General features: G+C 55.0%; 1 protein-coding gene across 2 annotated transcripts in view; it reads right to left on the reverse strand.

Annotated features, from left to right (window-relative positions):
- The window catches only part of GRIK3 (glutamate ionotropic receptor kainate type subunit 3), a 224,836-nt gene that overhangs the window by 55,844 nt on the left and 151,742 nt on the right, over positions 1-17,250 (reverse strand). For both annotated transcript variants that reach the window (XM_004740762.3, XM_004740761.3), the window contains exons 5-8: positions 16,741-16,794; positions 7,034-7,207; positions 6,300-6,443; positions 609-716 (exon numbers count right to left, since the gene is read on the reverse strand). In XM_004740762.3, coding sequence (XP_004740819.1) covers positions 609-716; positions 6,300-6,443; positions 7,034-7,207; positions 16,741-16,794 — 480 coding nt within the window. The remainder of the gene's footprint in view (positions 1-608; positions 717-6,299; positions 6,444-7,033; positions 7,208-16,740; positions 16,795-17,250) is intronic.

Raw genomic sequence — 17,250 nt, forward strand, 5'->3', positions numbered from 1 at the left:
GGGATGTGCAGAATTAGGGGCCAATGTGGACTCTTCTCCTCAACCCGACAGCCTGACTTGACAGAATAGGTGGATGATTCCCAGAGAGCAGAACTGGCTTCATTATAAACATTTGCTGGTGGCTAGATGGAGGCCTCAGCCCCAGAAGGGTCTACCATCCTCATCCAGACCCCCGGAATCACTGAGGCCTTAGAAACCAAGAGTGGAGTGTTCAGAATCCATACGCTTCAACCTGTCTTCAAGGATAAGAACCAACTCTGGTTCTCACATAAGCAATCATGTTGCTTAATTGTTGCTTAAATGCCTCCAGTGACAGTGAGATTACTACTCCCCAGGTAGGCACCCCCTAGTTGTTGAAGTTTGTTACCCAAAGTCAGGTCTGTCCTTCTGTCCCCTCCCTAAGCTTTACATTACTGCTCCAAGGTTAAGCACCCCCGGGGGGCCTGTGCTCACAGGGTGACCGCTGGGTTGTCAGCCATGGCCACTGTGTTCTGCACCCCTCCAGCCCAACCATGCCTTCAGGTTCTCCGAAGGGCCAAGGCACAGGCCATGCCAGGTCATGTCGAATCCCCCAGGTCTGGTCCCTCCCTCTCCTGAGTACCCCGTACCTTCTCCAGGCCGTCCTCCTTCAGGCTGATGATGTCCAGATCAAAATCTGTCCGTAAGCCACTGGTTTTGTTGAAAACAATCCGTCCTGTTAATCCTTCCCACTGAGCCTGCCGGAAGGGAGAGGGCAGAGCGGCAATTCCTCGGGCTCATAAATCATCATTCGGTACAACTGTACAATGCTTCATTTTAATTACTCTTTGCACTGATACTGTTCCCCCAAGACCATGATTAATTAATAATCACCTCCATCATTGCTCGGGCTGTGGTGCGAGCCAGCGATTTCCATAAATTCTATTATGCTCTTTAGCCAGCGTTACATTTGCACCTTCTCGTGTACAACATCGATCTCAGATGCACTCAAATGAGCCCCCGCCTTGAAGCCATGAGGAGGGGGAGCCCGCGGCAGGTCCCCAGAGAGGGGCAGGGAGGCAGGCGGGCGGCGTGGGACAGGAGAGACCTGCACAGAGGTGGGAAAGCCTAGGGGCCAAGCCAGCCCCGGCTAGAGGACCAGAGGCTTGGAGGAGAGCAGGAGGAGACAGAGAAGTCCCCTGCTCCTCTGCTCCATGGGGTTATGGTTATGAATTTGGGGGACAGAATGCCAGGTTCAACCACAATTTGCTGTGCGACCTGGGGGATTACGCTCACCTCTCTGTCTCAGGTTCCTCAACTACAGAATGGAATCCGTAATAGTACCAAAATGGAATCCGTAATAGTACCAAAATGCCACGAAGGAGGAATGAGATAAATTCTGTAGAATACTTAGAACGGTGCGCAGTACTTACCCGGGCCCTGGACAAATGGCAGGTTTTTTGATCTTTTGTTGCCATCAACATCGCTAACACAGAGAGTCTGGGGTTCAGAGAACACCCGGGACCCAAGCTGAGGTCTAGATCGGAGTAGGCGATCTGTGGCTGACCGCCCCAATTTCCCCGCTGCCTCTTCTGTTTCCGTAAACAGTGGATTAGAACTCGGCCACACCCACGTGTTTACTTATTGTCTTTGGTGGCTCTGGCCCAGGGACTGCAGGCCTGAATAGTTACAAAGAGACCATCTGGCCCACAAAGCTTCAATATTTACTCTCTGGCCTATGACAGAAAAGATCTGCGGCCTCCTTTCTCGAAAATACCCTTCCGGGGGGGCCCAGAGTTTACCTGTGAAGTATTTCCTACCGCTTAGAGCATGTAACCTGCCGCCTGGTGGGGTCACCATCCCCATGTCACAGACAAGGAAGCAGCCCGAGGGCAGAGCGCCCGTCATCCAAGCTCGGATCCCCGGGTCCCACCTCCCTCCGAGGCTGGAGCTATGTCCTTTCTCTCCCTTCTCCGCAGAGGTGGGAGGCCGCAGGCGCCCAGGTGAACGTCCGCATGCCACGGGCTTTCTATGTCTGGGAGAACAAACCCACGCATTCTGGAGTCCTTGAGGACCAGGGGAGCTGGGGGCTGATGGGACTGGGAAGGAGGCGCCAGAGCATGCGGGGGTTTGGAAGGTGCGGGAAGTCCTGAATATCGCAGTCCCTGCCTTCCCACCGTCCTGTTGGGCTGGCAGGAAGGGCTACTAAAGATGGTGAAAGTTCCCGCCACGAGACCTGAGCTCAGACAGGAGAACAAAGGCCCAAGCAGGAATCTGAGACCCCCGCCCCGGGCTCCCGTGGACCAATGGGATCCCGATGTGCGGCGGGATATCCAAATAAGGGAAACTTGCCAAAAGACCCCTGAGCTTTCCCCAAGACCCCTTAAAAGCCCCCTCCTCCCTGCCTTGGGCGCGACTTCCGCCACTCTGAGTGGCGGAACCTCGCCCGAGGGTGCCCACCTCCTCCCGGCGCAACTTTCCTGGCTCCCCTTCTCCTGAGCCCTGAAACTTCGCCGGAGAGCGTTTTTAATAAATCTTGCCTTGCACCCACTTTGCCTGGTGTTGTGTTTATCTCGCCGGAAAAAGCTTTACACGTCCTTAGTCCTTGCCTAACTACACGCGGGTCGGGATCCCCTGTGGGTTCTGAAAAAGGTTTCGGGGCCTCTCCTTGGCCGAACGCCCATGCCAGTCATGCTTACACTCGCAGCGTGACAGCCAAATTCATGGGATCATGGATCCCTGGAGGCCACAGTGACGCCTGTGGGGCTCTCCAAACACTTGGGCAGCTCCAAGGCAGCGTGGGAAGACTGAGGCAGAGAGGGGTGGGGCCCGGACGGGGTCCGGGAGGTTGTTCAAAGGAGATCGACAGAATGTGATCTAACCTCTCCGAGCTTCGGGAAGGGGAAATGACCTGTTTCCTAGGTGTTAAAAAAGATGCATGAAGTGCGTAGCAAGCGCCTGGCCTCCGCACCGTGACTGTGTGGTCTATACTCGCACCCCTGACTGTGTGGTCTATACTGCTGTTTCTCCTTTGTTGCTTCCTTTCATGGAGCGCCCCTGGACCAGGGCTGGCGCTTGGCTGGGAGGAGGGCTGGTTACTGGGGCCAGGGCCTGAGGCCTCAGCAGAAATCCCATCACAGAAAGCTAACCTCCTTCCCGGAATGCACTGATTTCGTCTCATGACATTCCTGCCTGGTGGGTGTCACTGTCACTCCCATTTCATGGTCCTAGACCCTGAGGCTCAAAGAGGGACTGAGCTATACAAAGTCCCACATCATGGTGGTACAGGGCAGAAGCCCGGGCGGCAGGAACAGAGCTGAAGAGCTTGGCCTTACCGTGCCCAAGTTCTGAGGGAGAGGCTTCTAGAGCCCAGGGGGTCGGAAATGGGGCTGGGGACAGAGATGGAAAGATCAGAGAAGGTGAAGACCACTGTTTATGGCTTCACAGAGCGGCTCAGCTTCCTGTCGCTGAGGGCTGCCTTCCCCTACTCTGCACCCTCAGGCTCTCTCCGGCCCCCCAGGGAAATCACAGCAGGTGCCTTCAAACCTGCATTCAGAGCCAGAAGCCTTCCCCCTTGTCAGCTGTGGAGGAATGAAATGCCAGCAGGGGCGCGGACTGTCGGTGGGCGGGCAGCAGGGCGGGCGGGCAGGGCAGGGCAGGGGCCGCTGGCAGCTCCTCCCCGTGACATTTCCCGGCCTGCCTGCCCCTTCCAGCCACCGCTCAAGACTCGCTAAATGAAAGATGCTTCACACGCTCTGAACTTCGGCCTGGTATTTTCCAGCTCCTCTCGGAAATGCCAAGTCTTTAAAATGATTTACTGTCACACAGTCAGATGGGGGAGACGGGCAGCTCGGAAATGGTCAGAGGGAAGACGGTGTGCTGGGCTCAGGCGGGCGACTCGGGTCCCAGGCTCCAGCCGCTGTGGCACTGCGGGCAAGCCACGTGGATGCTTTGGGCCTCTGTCTCAGATGCAGGCGACGCGGAGATGTCCCCGAAGGGGCTCTTGTAAAGGAGCGTGAGTGTTGAGAGCCACTCACCTGGCCAGCAGCCAGGAAACAGGAGGTACACCCGGGTGAGCCGGTCAGCCCCGCCGGGAGGGAGAAGGGGGCCCCTTCCTCTGGTGTATACCATGACGAACCTGGTCCCCTCAAGGCTTCAGAACTGAGCCTCAAAAATTCCAAGGGGTGAGGGGGCAAGCAGGGTGGGGGTTCCCCAAAACGATGTGGCCTGGGGAGCCTCATTAGCTAGAAACCCACCTGGGAATGGGAGGCCACAGCGAGGCAGTCATAGTAACAGAGAACATAGCAGTCGCCCCTCTGCTGAGTATTGACTCAGTGCCAGCCTCTGGCCTAAGTGCTCCGCACACACACCCTAACTCACTTCCTCCTGCAACAACCCTAGGAAAGTCTCCAGAGTACAGAGGCAGACCTAAGGCACAGAGAGGTTCAGAGCTTGCCAAAGGTCACACAGCTAAAAAATGGGTAAAAATTCAAAGGTATTTTTGTGTGGCTCATAAGGGACCCAGGGTTGTGGCTTGGGTCACCGACCCCCTCACTCCGGCCTCTGGCCCCTCTGCCGGATGCCTGCCGAGGAAGGAGATACAGCGGGCTAGGAGTCAGGCCTCAGGGCTCCCAGAGAACAGGTGGGTGATCCCCCAGGGTAACCAGGCCTGCTCAGGTCACTGGACAATCAGCCTTCTTCTGCAGTTTTGAGGGGCTGGGGGAGAAGGCACTCTCATATTCCCCTTATGCCAACACAGCTGACACCGGATGGAGCCCCTTCTGGGCATGAGGGGAACCAGTGGCAAGGACCTCATGCTTCCCTCGCCACGATGGGGAGAGGACGTTTGCCATGGGAGGAAATGGACGCTCAGGGAAGTCTAGGAACGCGTGTGAAGCCACACCTCCGGGAGAGGCAGAGAGGAGCTCCACGGGCATGTGCGTCAGACTCTACAGCCCACGTGCCATTCCCCTTCCTTTAGGCGCCATTCCCAAGCAGGGATGGGGTCCCCGGGACCTGCGGGAAAGCCACCCTGTCTGCTGCGTGTAAGGTGGTGGCTCTCTTCACTACACACCCTCCTAGAGCTGTCTTCCTTTGCAAGTGGGGTACGTTCCAGAAGACGAGGACTCAATTCACATCTGCTCCCTCCTGGGGCTGTGCGCTCGGTGAACGCAGGGGATCATCCGTCGTGGCCCCACTGGATCCCCGGGCCTGGTGCCCAGCAGGCCCACAACAGCCGGCTGCTGAATAACAGAATGAGCGCTCAAGGCAGCCTGACTCACGGGTCCAGTGTGACTGCCACGGAGCCATCGTCATACACCCCTTTCCAAGGGCTTCTCTCCATGGCACCTGGAGTCGCCTGGGCATGGTCACTCCTCTGACCCGGGCTAACCCTGCCCCGATCTCCTCTCCGAGCCTTCTTGATTCACCATTTACTGGGATTTGACTCTGCCCATGTCCGGGCAAGATGCTCTGTGGACAGTTTATATACCATCTTCTCAACAATACCGAGGCCAATACTCTTTATGCCCATTTTACAGCCAAGGAAACTGAGAATCAAAAGATTGATCCTCTCACCCAAAGTCACACAGCTTATTGCGATACCACCAGACTGCTTGGTCCTGGCCTTAGCTTCCCCACCTGTAAAATGGGAACGATGAACTGCCATCTGCAGCTTACAAGGACAAGAATGATGGAGAGTCCTTCGGAATTATCAGCTATGACTGTGCATGTCAATGGTTGTCTCACTGCAGGACAGATTTCTGCTCTCTGGTCCCTCTGAATCAGCCCTAAGGATGGGACTTCTCCTCAGCTGCCTGGGAGCCAGCAGAGCTGGGTCCCGAGGGGCCCGTGATGTGAAGAGGGGTTTGGAGGGCTGATTATCCGGCTAGCCTCCTCTGCCCCGCCACTGCCCTGAGCCCTGTCCCGCTTTCCACACAGGGGTCTCGTCTCAGCTTCCTGGCATGCTTTGTACCCCATTTTGCAGATGAGGCAACCAAGGCTCAGCAAGGTTCTCCAGCTTGCCCAAGGTCACACAGCCAGGGGCAGAGACTCTCATCTGTCACACTGGAAAGCCCACGCAGGTTCTGCTGACAATGCAGACTGCCCATGGCGACCCTTGGAAGCACCAGGGCCATAGCCTCTCAAATGCCCTGTGAGATTGGTCCTGTCCAGCCCATTTTCACCCAAGGAAACGGAGGTTCAGAGATGTGAATCAATGTGTCCAGGTTCGTGTGGACTGGAACTCTATTCTGCCTGCCTCCCACACCTGTGCCTTGGCTCTGCAGCACCGAAGACCCCCAGCAAGGAGGCCCGGGCGGGGGCAGCGGGGCAGAACTCACCTCCTTGATGAAGTTCATGAAGCGGCCGCCAAAGCGCCAGGCCTTGTGCCGATGGCACTGCAGAGAGTTCACGGTCATCTGCGGGGCCCGCTGGTAGCACACGGACACGATGTGGACAGCGTCGTACAGTAAGGCCGCATCAGTCTGGAGGGCAGGATATGTCGGGCTTGCCTGAGAGCAGCTCCCCAGCCACGAGGGAACTGCTCTGACCCCTCTACCCTCCCCAAACAGGCACATGGGGTCCTGACAAGGGAAAGGCCCAAAGTGACCCCACCCATGCCCACAGCGAAGGCTAGTCTTGGGCATCCTTGCTGTCCAGCCGATTCCCAACTCCTAGCCTGTCTGCAGCTCAGACCTCCTCCTTCCTGGTCCTTCTCCCTCATCCCATCGCTCCTGCTGTTCCCAGGCCCTATCGACACCTTCTCCTTCCCTGCCTCCTGGACTCCAGCTGGTTACAGCTCAGAGCCCTCTGTGGCCAGGACCCACGGGTCTTTATCCTCACACTCTGTAATACCCCATTTATAAGCATCCCCTCTATTGCCCTTGAGGGGGACTGTGTCTGATTCCTTGTGTTCCCAGGGTCCAGCTTGAGGTCTGGTTGATACAGGACAGGTCTTAAGAAGGGAAATGGTGGCAGGGAAGACAGAGGTAGGGAAGAGAGGACTGAAGAGGGAATGGAGTGGGGGTTGCAGAGGAAGGGGCGCCCGCGGATGTGGCCCGCCTGGCTGGGATACCATCATCACGCCGTCCAGCAGGCCAGACTCGGCCCGGGGAGCCGCCTGCAGCCGCTCCATGGACCACTTCTCCACAATGGCTGAGACATGCGGGTTGTCCACGTTGAGGATCCGGAATCCCGTCAGGTTTACCCCTGAGTAGCGGTAGGGCTCCAGGTCTAACGCATACAGATCCTGGACGGAAAGAGGTTCAAGTTAATAAAGGTGCGGCCTGCTGTAAGCTCTAGCCACTCCTTACCCTGGCTGCCACTGCCCGCCCCCAACTCCCTTCTCTGAGTGCTGGGAGCCCAAGGCTGCAACTCCCTGCAGAGCCCTTCCCAGCTCGAGGTGAGGCTCAGCATTAGTGGAGTGTCCACAGAAGGGCCGGATGGGGAATCAACTAGAATGTCCTCAGACGGGTGGCTGACCTCACAGACTCACCACTGCCCCCACCCCTGGGCAGGTGGCTCTGCGGATTCTTCGTCTACAAAATGGGCCTCATGCCTCCTTGATAGGACCCAGGACAGCAGTTCACATAAAAGGCCTGGCCCAGAACATCAGAGGAGTTTGATAATGGTCATAAAGGTCATGTCCAATGACAGGGACACCCACTTTGGGAGGACCAAGAGCACTGGGCCTGGGCATCTCCCAGTGACCCAGAGGGAAGCTGTTGTATCCCCCACGAAAGACTATTAAAAAAAAAAATTCCTTTTTCTAGCTTTTGCACAGGGAAGGAAACCATCAACCAAATGAAAAGGCTGAAAGGGAGAAGAACTTGAGAAGATGCTCACTGTCACTCATCATTTTGGAAATGCCCATTTTCCAAAACCACAAGAAGCGATCACCTCCCACCTGCCAGAATGGCTAAGATCAAAAGACATCACAAGTGTCGTCAGAGATGTGGAGAACCTTCATGTACTGGTCGGGGTAACGCAAACCCGTGAAGCCACTCTGGAAGGCGGTACGGAGTCTCCTCAAAGAATTATTAAAACTAAAACTTCCCTACGATCTCGCAATTCCACTTCTGGGTATTCATCTGAAGAAAGCAGAAAAACTAATTTGAAAACAGAGGTGCGCTCCTATGTTCACTATGGCCCTGCTTACAAGAGCCAAGATGTGGAAGTGTCCATCCACGGACAACGGATAAAGACCACGTGGTGTATACGTACAGAGGAATATAACTCAGCCATAAGGAGAATGACGTCCTACCACTTGTACACCATGGCTAGACCTTGAGGACATTATGCTGAGTGAAGTCAGGCAGAGAAAGACAAATACTGTATGATTTCATTTACATATATGGAATCTAAACACAAAACAAGCTCATAGATACAGAGAACAAAATGGTGGATGCCAGAAGGGAGAGGGGTGGGGGGATGGGTCAAATAAGTCAAGGCGATGAAGAGGTACAAAGTTCCAGTTATCAAATAAGTAAGTCATGGGGCTGTCATGCGCGTAGAGAATGCCGTCAGCAATAGGGTAATCACTTTGTATGGTGACAGATGATAACCAAAGCTTTTGTGGGGATCATTTTGTAATGTACAGAAATACTGATTGGCTGTCTGGTACTCCTGAAATGAACATAATATTGTAGCTCAGTTATAATTCAATTAAAAAATGGTCTTTCTGCTTGGGACCCAAGGAATGCTGCTGCCTTTTTCTCTCCCCTCACCTCCGACATCACCAGCCAGAACTCATCACTTGCTGTGTCCTGGGAGCAGTGGACTAACAATCAGGCTTTCTGTCCATAATCAGGTGGCGTCCAGTCTGGTGTAAGGAGTAGACCCCAGCCTAGGGGCCAGGAAGCCTGGCCTTAATGCATGGGGCATTCGAGCTTCAGCACCTCACAGCTCCAGCTCTGGGGCAAGGGGAGCCCTGGGGCAAGGTGGCAGTGAGGAATTGAGGGGAGGGGTGTGTGTATGTATGTGTGTGTGTGTGTGTGTGTGTGTGTGTGTGTGTGTGGAGGGAGAAGCCAGGTGCTAATCTAGGAGAAGTGGCAGTGTTGAGGAGGTAGGGAGAGCAGAGCAGAGCTCCCTCCTGTTAAGAAAACCCCCCCCAAACTTATAAAAAAGGCAGAAGGAGAGCAGCATCTCTGTTCAATGCAGTATGGGAGCATCCCTTACCAGGCCAGCCCAGCCCTGTGATCCTCCGGGAGAAGGGGCCCAGGTCTGACTTCACGGCCAGCTGCTGCTTGAAGGTCCAGACTCTGAGTTAACTTAGAGATCGTGGCCCATTGAAAAGATAAACCCCAACGTGGTGGCTTTATTACCCTTGCAGGACATTAACATGTTTTGTAACCAACTGAGCCGTCTTATTTGGTGTTTTTCCCTCCCAATAAAAAAATTCCTCCCAAGCTCTCTGAGCCTGTCTTACCATCCTACTGGCTCCCTTGCTAAGGAGCTGGATATACCTTTGACACATGTTCATCCTATATTTGCATGAACCATTTTTTACTTTTTGAGAAAACATATTATTATGACGATCTAGATTGGTCCCTTCCTACTAGTGGTTTGGAAACTGAGTCCTAAGGTCCTCCTGGTCAACTCTCTATTCTTTTCTATGCTCTACCCTCATCAAGCTGCCTTCTGTCCTGGCCCCTGGTCCATCCTCTTTCCTGGGCCCCTCAACTCCTATGCAGCATCCTGTGTTGGGAGAAAGGCAGGACACCCAGGGGGCTGTACTGTTCTCTGCACGCCTGCAGCCGTCAGGGCCATCACAGTCCAGACTTCGGTGAACTCAACGGTGGCTCGAGGAACGCTGAGCTCGAGGGGCAGCTCTTCCGCAGGGTGCTGGCTTCCTTTGGTCTCTCGGTATTCCCAGCTGTTGCTAAATTCCTCCTGTTCTAGCTGCACACCCAAAATGGGTTTCTTCTGGAAGGCACAGTGTTGGTTTCCTCTTGGAAGGTTTAGGGAACAGGGTGTCCGGGAGGGATCTGGAGCAGACTTGAGCCCTGGGCAAGAAAATTTCATCCTAGCCTTGCTCAGACAACTAGGGCGCTGATTCCAGGCCAGGACTTGGGGTGGGCCTAGACTTGAAGGGGGGATCTTCAGCAGATGGGGGATTTCTTACTGAGTGGGTCCGAGTTTGCTTGCCCCAGTCTCAGTGGGGAGGGGAGGGTGGGCATCGCGCTCAGCCCTGCACGTGGCGGACACCATCCCATCCCAACACCCCTGCAAAGTAGCTGTTTAACAGTATGCTCCTTCTACAGATGAGGAAGCAAGCTCAGGGGCATGAGGTGAGCAGCCTGAGCTCAAAAAGCTCATAAAAGGCAGAGCAGAATTTGCATTCAGGTCGGTTTCAGTGGGTGGGGGAGCTGGCTCGTGCTGGCCTCGGGGAGCTGACTGTCACACTTTTTCCTGCCTCTGCCTCCAGGCACCTCTCCTTGGTTGCTTGGTACCAGCCTTGGTGGGAGTGTTTACACCATGGAAATTAGCAGCGCTCCAGATCCAGGGTTTCCCTCCCACACACTTGGACAGCGGGTGGCACACTGCCGTCTGTCTTATTCAAACACTCCTGTGCTTTATGCCCCAGTGATCGCCGAACATGTGACATGTACCTGATCAGTCTTTGGAGCTTGTTCTAGGGCGTATAAGCTGCAGAGAGTCTGGGGTGCGGCCCGGCAACTCTGTGATTTGGGAAGCCCCTCATCTTAGTCATGACTCCTGACAGGTGGAGCTGGGGACAGGTGCAGAATCAGAGAGGAGCGGAGGGGTGCGGGGAAGGGCATGCCCAGAAGGAGGCCTCGTTCCCCGCAGTGCCTTCCCGAGCGCAGCGCACAGAGACAGCCTGGGCAAAGCCGGGGAGTCTGACTGCGAGGCCAAGCCATCTGGGTCTCAGCTGCATCGACCTTCCTTACCTCCGTGGGTTCAGCTGCCAAAACTCAGGTGATAATAACAGGACCTAGCAGGTGGGGTTGTGATGAGGAAGAAGAGGATTCATGGGCGTGTGCAGAGCATGTGTGCCGTATGGGAGACGTTAGGCGAATGTTTGGCCGATGCTTCTCTTCTGCTTTCTCTGGCTGCCGGTCCTCTGGGTGACGGGCATGAGATATGGCCCCAGGGACATGCCCAGATGTTGGAGGAGAAGAGCAGGCAGGAGCTGGGTCCTTCCTGCTTACCCGTCTTGGCAACATAGGAACAATCTCGATGGGTAATAGCTACTGAGCACCTGTGAACCCCAGCACAGCAGGCAGCGTTCTAAGTGCCTTTTGTAAATGAACTCGCTGAATTCTCATTTCCACCTTATCCGAAGAGTGTATTACCATCACCTCATTTGGAAAGAAAGAAATGAGTCACAGAGAGGTTAGGTTTCATGGCTAACCCGGGGAGCAGTGGAGTCCAACCCGGGCAGCCCAGCTCCCGAGCCCCACCTCTGTCCCATGACCAGCCCGCCATCCACAGCATTCAGAACGGTCTCTGGGATCCAACCCCCTCACTCCCATGTTTATGGGTCCTTCATGCCTTCTCAGAATGAGATGTGAGTTCCTTAGATTAGTTCACAAGGCTCTCCAGCCCTCTCCAGCCCCACTCTTCTTCCCACACCCTCCCATGTTTGTTTCGGGAACCAAAGCACTTTCGTTCCCCTCCCTTTCTCCCTGACCACTGTCCACGCCCCCTTCATGCAGCTTCTGTCGCTGTGCCAGCATTTATGCATGTTCTAGCCTCCGGCTGGACCGTCTGTCTTCTCAACCCTCTTGGGTGGGCTATTTTCTGAGATTCAATTCAAGTGGCACCTCTTCCAGGAAGCCTCCCCTGACTTCTCCTTTACACATGCACAATAGGAGGGGAGTCAGGGGGGGCTTTTGCTCTTATCCTGGGAGTTCTTGGCTTTCACTCCACCGATAACAACTGTTAGTGTCTGTGTCTGTCTCCCCCATGAACCCCTGTGCCAAATACCCCTGTCACCCAAAATGGAAAGAAAGGTCAGCCAGCCGAGTAGCTCTCTGGGGCACCTAAACAGCAGTGGGAGGGTCTGGGATGGGGGACTAGTGTTTCACATCCTCCTCTCAGGGGGAGTTCTCAGTGAAGCTGGAGGCTAGGAAGGGTTTGGCAAACTGCCTGAGGTGGAGCAGGGTGAGACCCTTAAGGGGCCTGCTTTAATATCAAGAGATCTTCTCCCAAATCATCTTTGAAGGCAGGTAAGGGGAGGTGGAGCCATTTTGTTCTGCAGAATGGAGAATGTGAGTTTGGGCCAGAGCTAATTTGTGGGTCCATGGACGAGAAGTTGATTTCTACCCCCAGGGGCCCCCTCCTCACTCCACCCCTGCACAGGATCCAGCCTCCTTTCCAAAGCAGGGCTGACCAATAGCTAAGGCCCGAAGGGTGCCAAAGCATCAGCCTGACCAGGGTGTCCGAGACTCGGTTCGCCCTCCTCTAGGACCAGAGGCCAACCGGACTCCGTGGGAAGTGTGGCAGCTCTGGCCCTGGTGGGGGGCTTTGGGGGCTGGTGACAGCACCCTTCCCATCTCCAGATGTAGCACGTGGTCTGCTGACACTCACTCTGTGACTCTGTGTCCGCAGCCATTTGAGCCCAGGGAGAGGGGCGGGATGGGGCGTCACTGCTGGGATTGCTTCCCTCCCTGTCACCCCGAGCCTGGGGCACAAAGCGTTCCCACTCCCATGACGGGAGGGCAGCGATGACGGGGAGCTGCTAAAGAGGCCTCTTTGTCCAGCTCCAAGTCTGTGTCCACACTGCCCTGAGACCCCAAGCGCCGTACACAGTGAACCGTGGGCAACCTTGCCGCTTGGCAAAAAGTTGCTATTCTCGATGCCAAATGTTGACACACTGAATTCAGTATCGACGAGGGACCTTTTAGAAACATTCAGCATAACATAATAGACTAATTCATTAGCACCCCATGGGTCTGACTGGGTAGAAGCTGAAGCTCGGAAAACATTGCCTTAAGGAATGACAGATGAAAATATCTTTCCCATGATATAACTGTTATTGCCGGGAAGTGGCATTAATTGTGATTGCTTATCTATTAATTTATTATAATTCTTTTTTCACCTCCAGGCTTTTACCTACACATGACATGTACCAGGGGCTCAGCTGGGGCTGATTAACGCGGGGTTATCTGGGAAAGGCTCGAAGCTGGCTGGAGCAGATAATGGCCGCTGGGGTAATTAAAATGTCTTCTGCGTGAAAGAAGCAAGTTTGGAGAATTTTTTAGAGGCGAGGCGCTGGTGATGTGGGTTTCCTAAAGGGAAGAAGATAAATGCCAAATGCCGCCGCCCTCCTGAAATACAGCCTCCACGGACCAATGGGCGCAGGGAGGCAGCATCACGAGGTAGGCTGGGAAGCCAACGGGGGCTGGAAAGAGGACCGTGGAGCGGGAGCCGAGGCTGAAGCGGGGTGAGGGCCGGAGCGGAGGGCCCAAGGGACACAGCTGCCGCCCTGGAAGGTGGGCGGGGAGGGGGCAGCTGGGGGAGAGGCTGGTGGACCCCTTCTCCGCCGACACACGCAGACAGCAGAGCCGAGCGTGGTGTGTGGGTTGTCCCTCCCTGGGAAGATCCACTCTCCCGGACCCTCAGAGAGGCACGGGGAGGACGAGCAGTGGGCCAGGACAGCCAAACACAAGACCGGCAGTCGGCACCAAGGCCTCTACCCCTGATTTGCTACGAGACTCTGGACAGCTCCCTCAACCTCTCTGGTCCCTCGTTGGCCCCTCCATCAAAGAGGAGCAAAAACCCTGCCCTGGGAAGAGGAAAAGCTGCGATGTGAGAAAGGGCTTGGGAACCTGTGAAGTGTGGGCCCTGCTGAGATCTGTGGAGGCTCCATTCCCCTCCCCACTGGTGTCAGTCACCACGTCTGGCCCATCGCTGCTGGGTGGCCAGAGGAGGCCAGCCCCCGCCTCGTGCAGGCTTTCAGCATGACAGTTCCCAGCGGAGGCCCTCGGAGCTGGACAGCTCCCAGCTCGTAAAAGCGCTCCCTCTGCCCCTTTCTTGCTGGGTGACCTCTCGAGCCTCGGTTTTTACTTTGCTATAAAGTTGGGCGATCATACCTCCCTTGGAGAGGCGTTCTGGATTTGTGGATGAGACGTTGTAAGCTGAATACAGAGAAGACCTACGCGGGAGCTACTTCACCCACCGAACTCTTACCTCCTACTCTACTCAAATAAATACCGGGCACTTGACACAGCGGTAGCGCTGTTACTGTACCCACTGTGTAGATGAGAAAAGGAGGCCCAGGGAGGTTTAGTAGCATGTCCGGGGAAGTGGAAGGATCTTGACTCTAACTCATGCAGGCTGACCCCAGAGTCCATGGTCTTAACTATTGCCATGACAAGATTGTTGATAACTTCATGGATTACTTTCTACTTTGTATGGTAGTCATTTGCTCATTGAAGCATTCATGAGCGCCTACTGCATACCAGGCAATCTTTGGGTGCTGGAGATGGATAGGTGAACAGGGCACAGTCCTTGATCTCTATATGCATGAAGGAAGCCTGCCAGCTGGTGAGCGTTGTTGGGTCCATCTCCGCACACTCTCTCCCACCCAAACACCCAGCTCAGTACCTGAGGCCTTGAGAGGATCTGTACATGCCTGCTGCAAGTGAGTAAATGGATGCCTGAATTAAGGAGATGAAAAAGTAAGAGAAATGGATGCTGTCTAGGGCTGGAGGAGGCCCTGCGGCATTAGGAGCCTGCCCTGAGCCTCCCTCCAAGACCTCTAACCTTGACCCCAGGAAGGCAATGGCATTAAGGAGAGCAACATGGGGGCGCCTGTGTGGCTCCGTGGGTTAAACCTCTGCCTTCAGCTCAGGTCATGGTCTCGGGCTCATGGGATCAAATCCTGCATCGGGCTCTCTGCTTGGCAGGGAGCCTGTTTCCTCCTCTCTCTCTCTCTCTCTCTGCCTGCCTCTCTGCCTGCTTGTGATCTCTGTCTGTCACATAAATAAATAAAATATTTTTTAAAAAATGAGAGCAACATGGGAAGAGCCTTCTCTAGAGCCTTGCCTGAAGGTCCATAGGGCTAAGGGCCCAGAAGTTGGTACACTAGAAGTCCAGGGATGCCATGCCTGGGGACAGGGCCTTGGGCCCCTGGAATGTGCCCCTCTGCACCTTCTCAGCCTTGCTCCTCTACCCAGCTCCTAGCTCCAAAAAGAGGTAGAATATGGGAGATCTGGGGACCTTATCCTCCAGCCTCTAATGACTTTCCAGGATATAGCACAACATGGAAAAATCAACTTGGGTGGGCAGAAATCCAGAAAGAACTTGGGGAAAAAGGTGCCTGATGTTAGTCACCAGCTTCCAGAATCCCTTTCTCCCAACATGACTCTGGGAAGACGCCCAGAGCTGAGCCCTGGATCAAGAGCATGTGCAGGTGGTCCTGAGCTCCACCATGGGCACAGGGAATAGTGGGTGGGGAAGAAGCCATGGTGTGCTGGTAAACACTCAGTAACCAGCTCTCAGGGGAGGGGTGGATGCAAATCCTTCTTCATAATATCCACCAACTTTGGTGGTATGAATACCCCTTCCACCACAGCCAACTCCAAGCTACCTCCATGCTATCACTGAATGTGGATTTGGGAGGAGATGACTACAACGGGTTCTAGAAATCAGTCAGCTCCTCAGTGAAACTCTAACCTGTCACTTGGCCTTTGCTTATGCTGTTCCCTCTGCATGGCAAACTCTTCCTCTCTCTCCTTAGTGAACTCCTACTGATCCCTCAAGGCCCAGTTAAGCATCTATCTTCCTGCCTCAAATTTCCCACCTTCTGCCAGCCCCTCTGCACCCGGTGTCTCCTTCCACAGTGCGCCACAGCCGTGTCCAGGCATGTCATGGCACATGCCTGCCAAAGGAGCTAGACGCAAAGGTGGGGATGGCACAGGATGGGAGCTCCTCGAGGGCAGGGCCTCCACGCAGTCGTTCTGAGACCCTCACCGATGCCCAGGCACTGGGGAAGGAGGGTTTCTGGGTGCCAGATGGATGAGCGAACACAGAATCCTGCCGGGCTGTCGGTGATACCTCCACGTGCCCCAGAACCGGGCTGGGTGGAAAAGTCCTCCCAGGGCCCCAGCGAGGTGCTAGGACATCTACTCCAAGGCAGGGTGGCTGGGTGTGGGCGCCCCTTTGCCACAGGGATCTCTTTATTCTGCTGATTTCAGGCCACAACTAATTATCCTAATGGGTTTAAATGGCCCTCAATGTTCTCCAAGTTTGGACAGGACCCATCTGGAGCCTGCAGGTGGGCTGGCCCAGCTGAGAGTGAGTGGGCAGACTTAGCACAGATGCTGCAGGAATCCAAAGTAGTATTTCCTGTTGTTGCGTGAGCACTGAGACATCCTCGGGGAAGCGTGTGGGCTGGGAGCCGAGAGTCTTCCTAATAAGAGCAGCTAATACTTTTACCGCCTTCACCCGCATCAGGGACTGCCCTCAGCATTTTATTTTCGGAGCTCAACATTCTAAGAGGTAGAAGCCATTATTGCACCCATTTTGCAGACGAAGAAGCTGAGGCCAGGAAGTTAATGACTGACTAGTCCTCAGAAGGGGTTGTGTTGACACCAGCAGGTCTAGACTCCCTGTCCTGAGTCACAGCTCTGGGGCGTTTCTCAAAGTGGGTGTGCCACGGAGATGTCTCTGGGCCCTTGCCTGAGGCTATACCTAGAGCCTTTGGAAGCAAGGCCTCCCTGAGTCTCCTCTTGCTGTTGCAATGGTCCCCACCAGGCTGATCGTGTTATGAGGGGGTCCCACCCCAGCCCGTGTCGGAACCCAGGGGTACGTTACCAGAGTGGTGAAGATGAAGTGGTAGTACTCGGTCATCATGCCCATGGCCATGGCCTGCGGGAGAGCAGAACGTCAGCGGTGTGCAGGGAGTACCCAGAAGCCCCCTCCTCATCTGCACCCCAACGGTGAAGACCAGACTGGGAGGGGGGGGCTTGGGGGAGGTGGGCCACTCGGAGTGGGATGTCCTCTGAGACCACCTCCCCAAAGTGATGACTGGCTGGCAGACGGGGTGTGTGTGTGGTGGTGTTTCCCTGGAATATGCTGCCAAGTCCTCGGGACACATTCAAATACAGAATCTCGGGGCTCCTGGGTGACTCAGTCAGTTAGACATCTGCCTTGGGCTCAGATCAGGATTCCAGGTCCTGGGATCAAGTCCCCATGTCAGGCTCCCCACTCAGCAGAGTCGGCTTGTTCTTCTCCCTTTGCCCCTCTCCCTGCTTGTGCTCACTCTCTTTCTCAAATAAATACACAAAATCTTTAAAAAAAAATGCAGAACCTTGGGCTGTACTC

The sequence above is a fragment of the Mustela putorius genome, unplaced genomic scaffold, assembly GCF_011764305.1.
Source record: "Mustela putorius furo isolate JIRA1106 unplaced genomic scaffold, ASM1176430v1.1 tig00003853_pilon_pilon_pilon, whole genome shotgun sequence".
Classification (NCBI taxonomy): domain Eukaryota; kingdom Metazoa; phylum Chordata; class Mammalia; order Carnivora; family Mustelidae; genus Mustela; species Mustela putorius.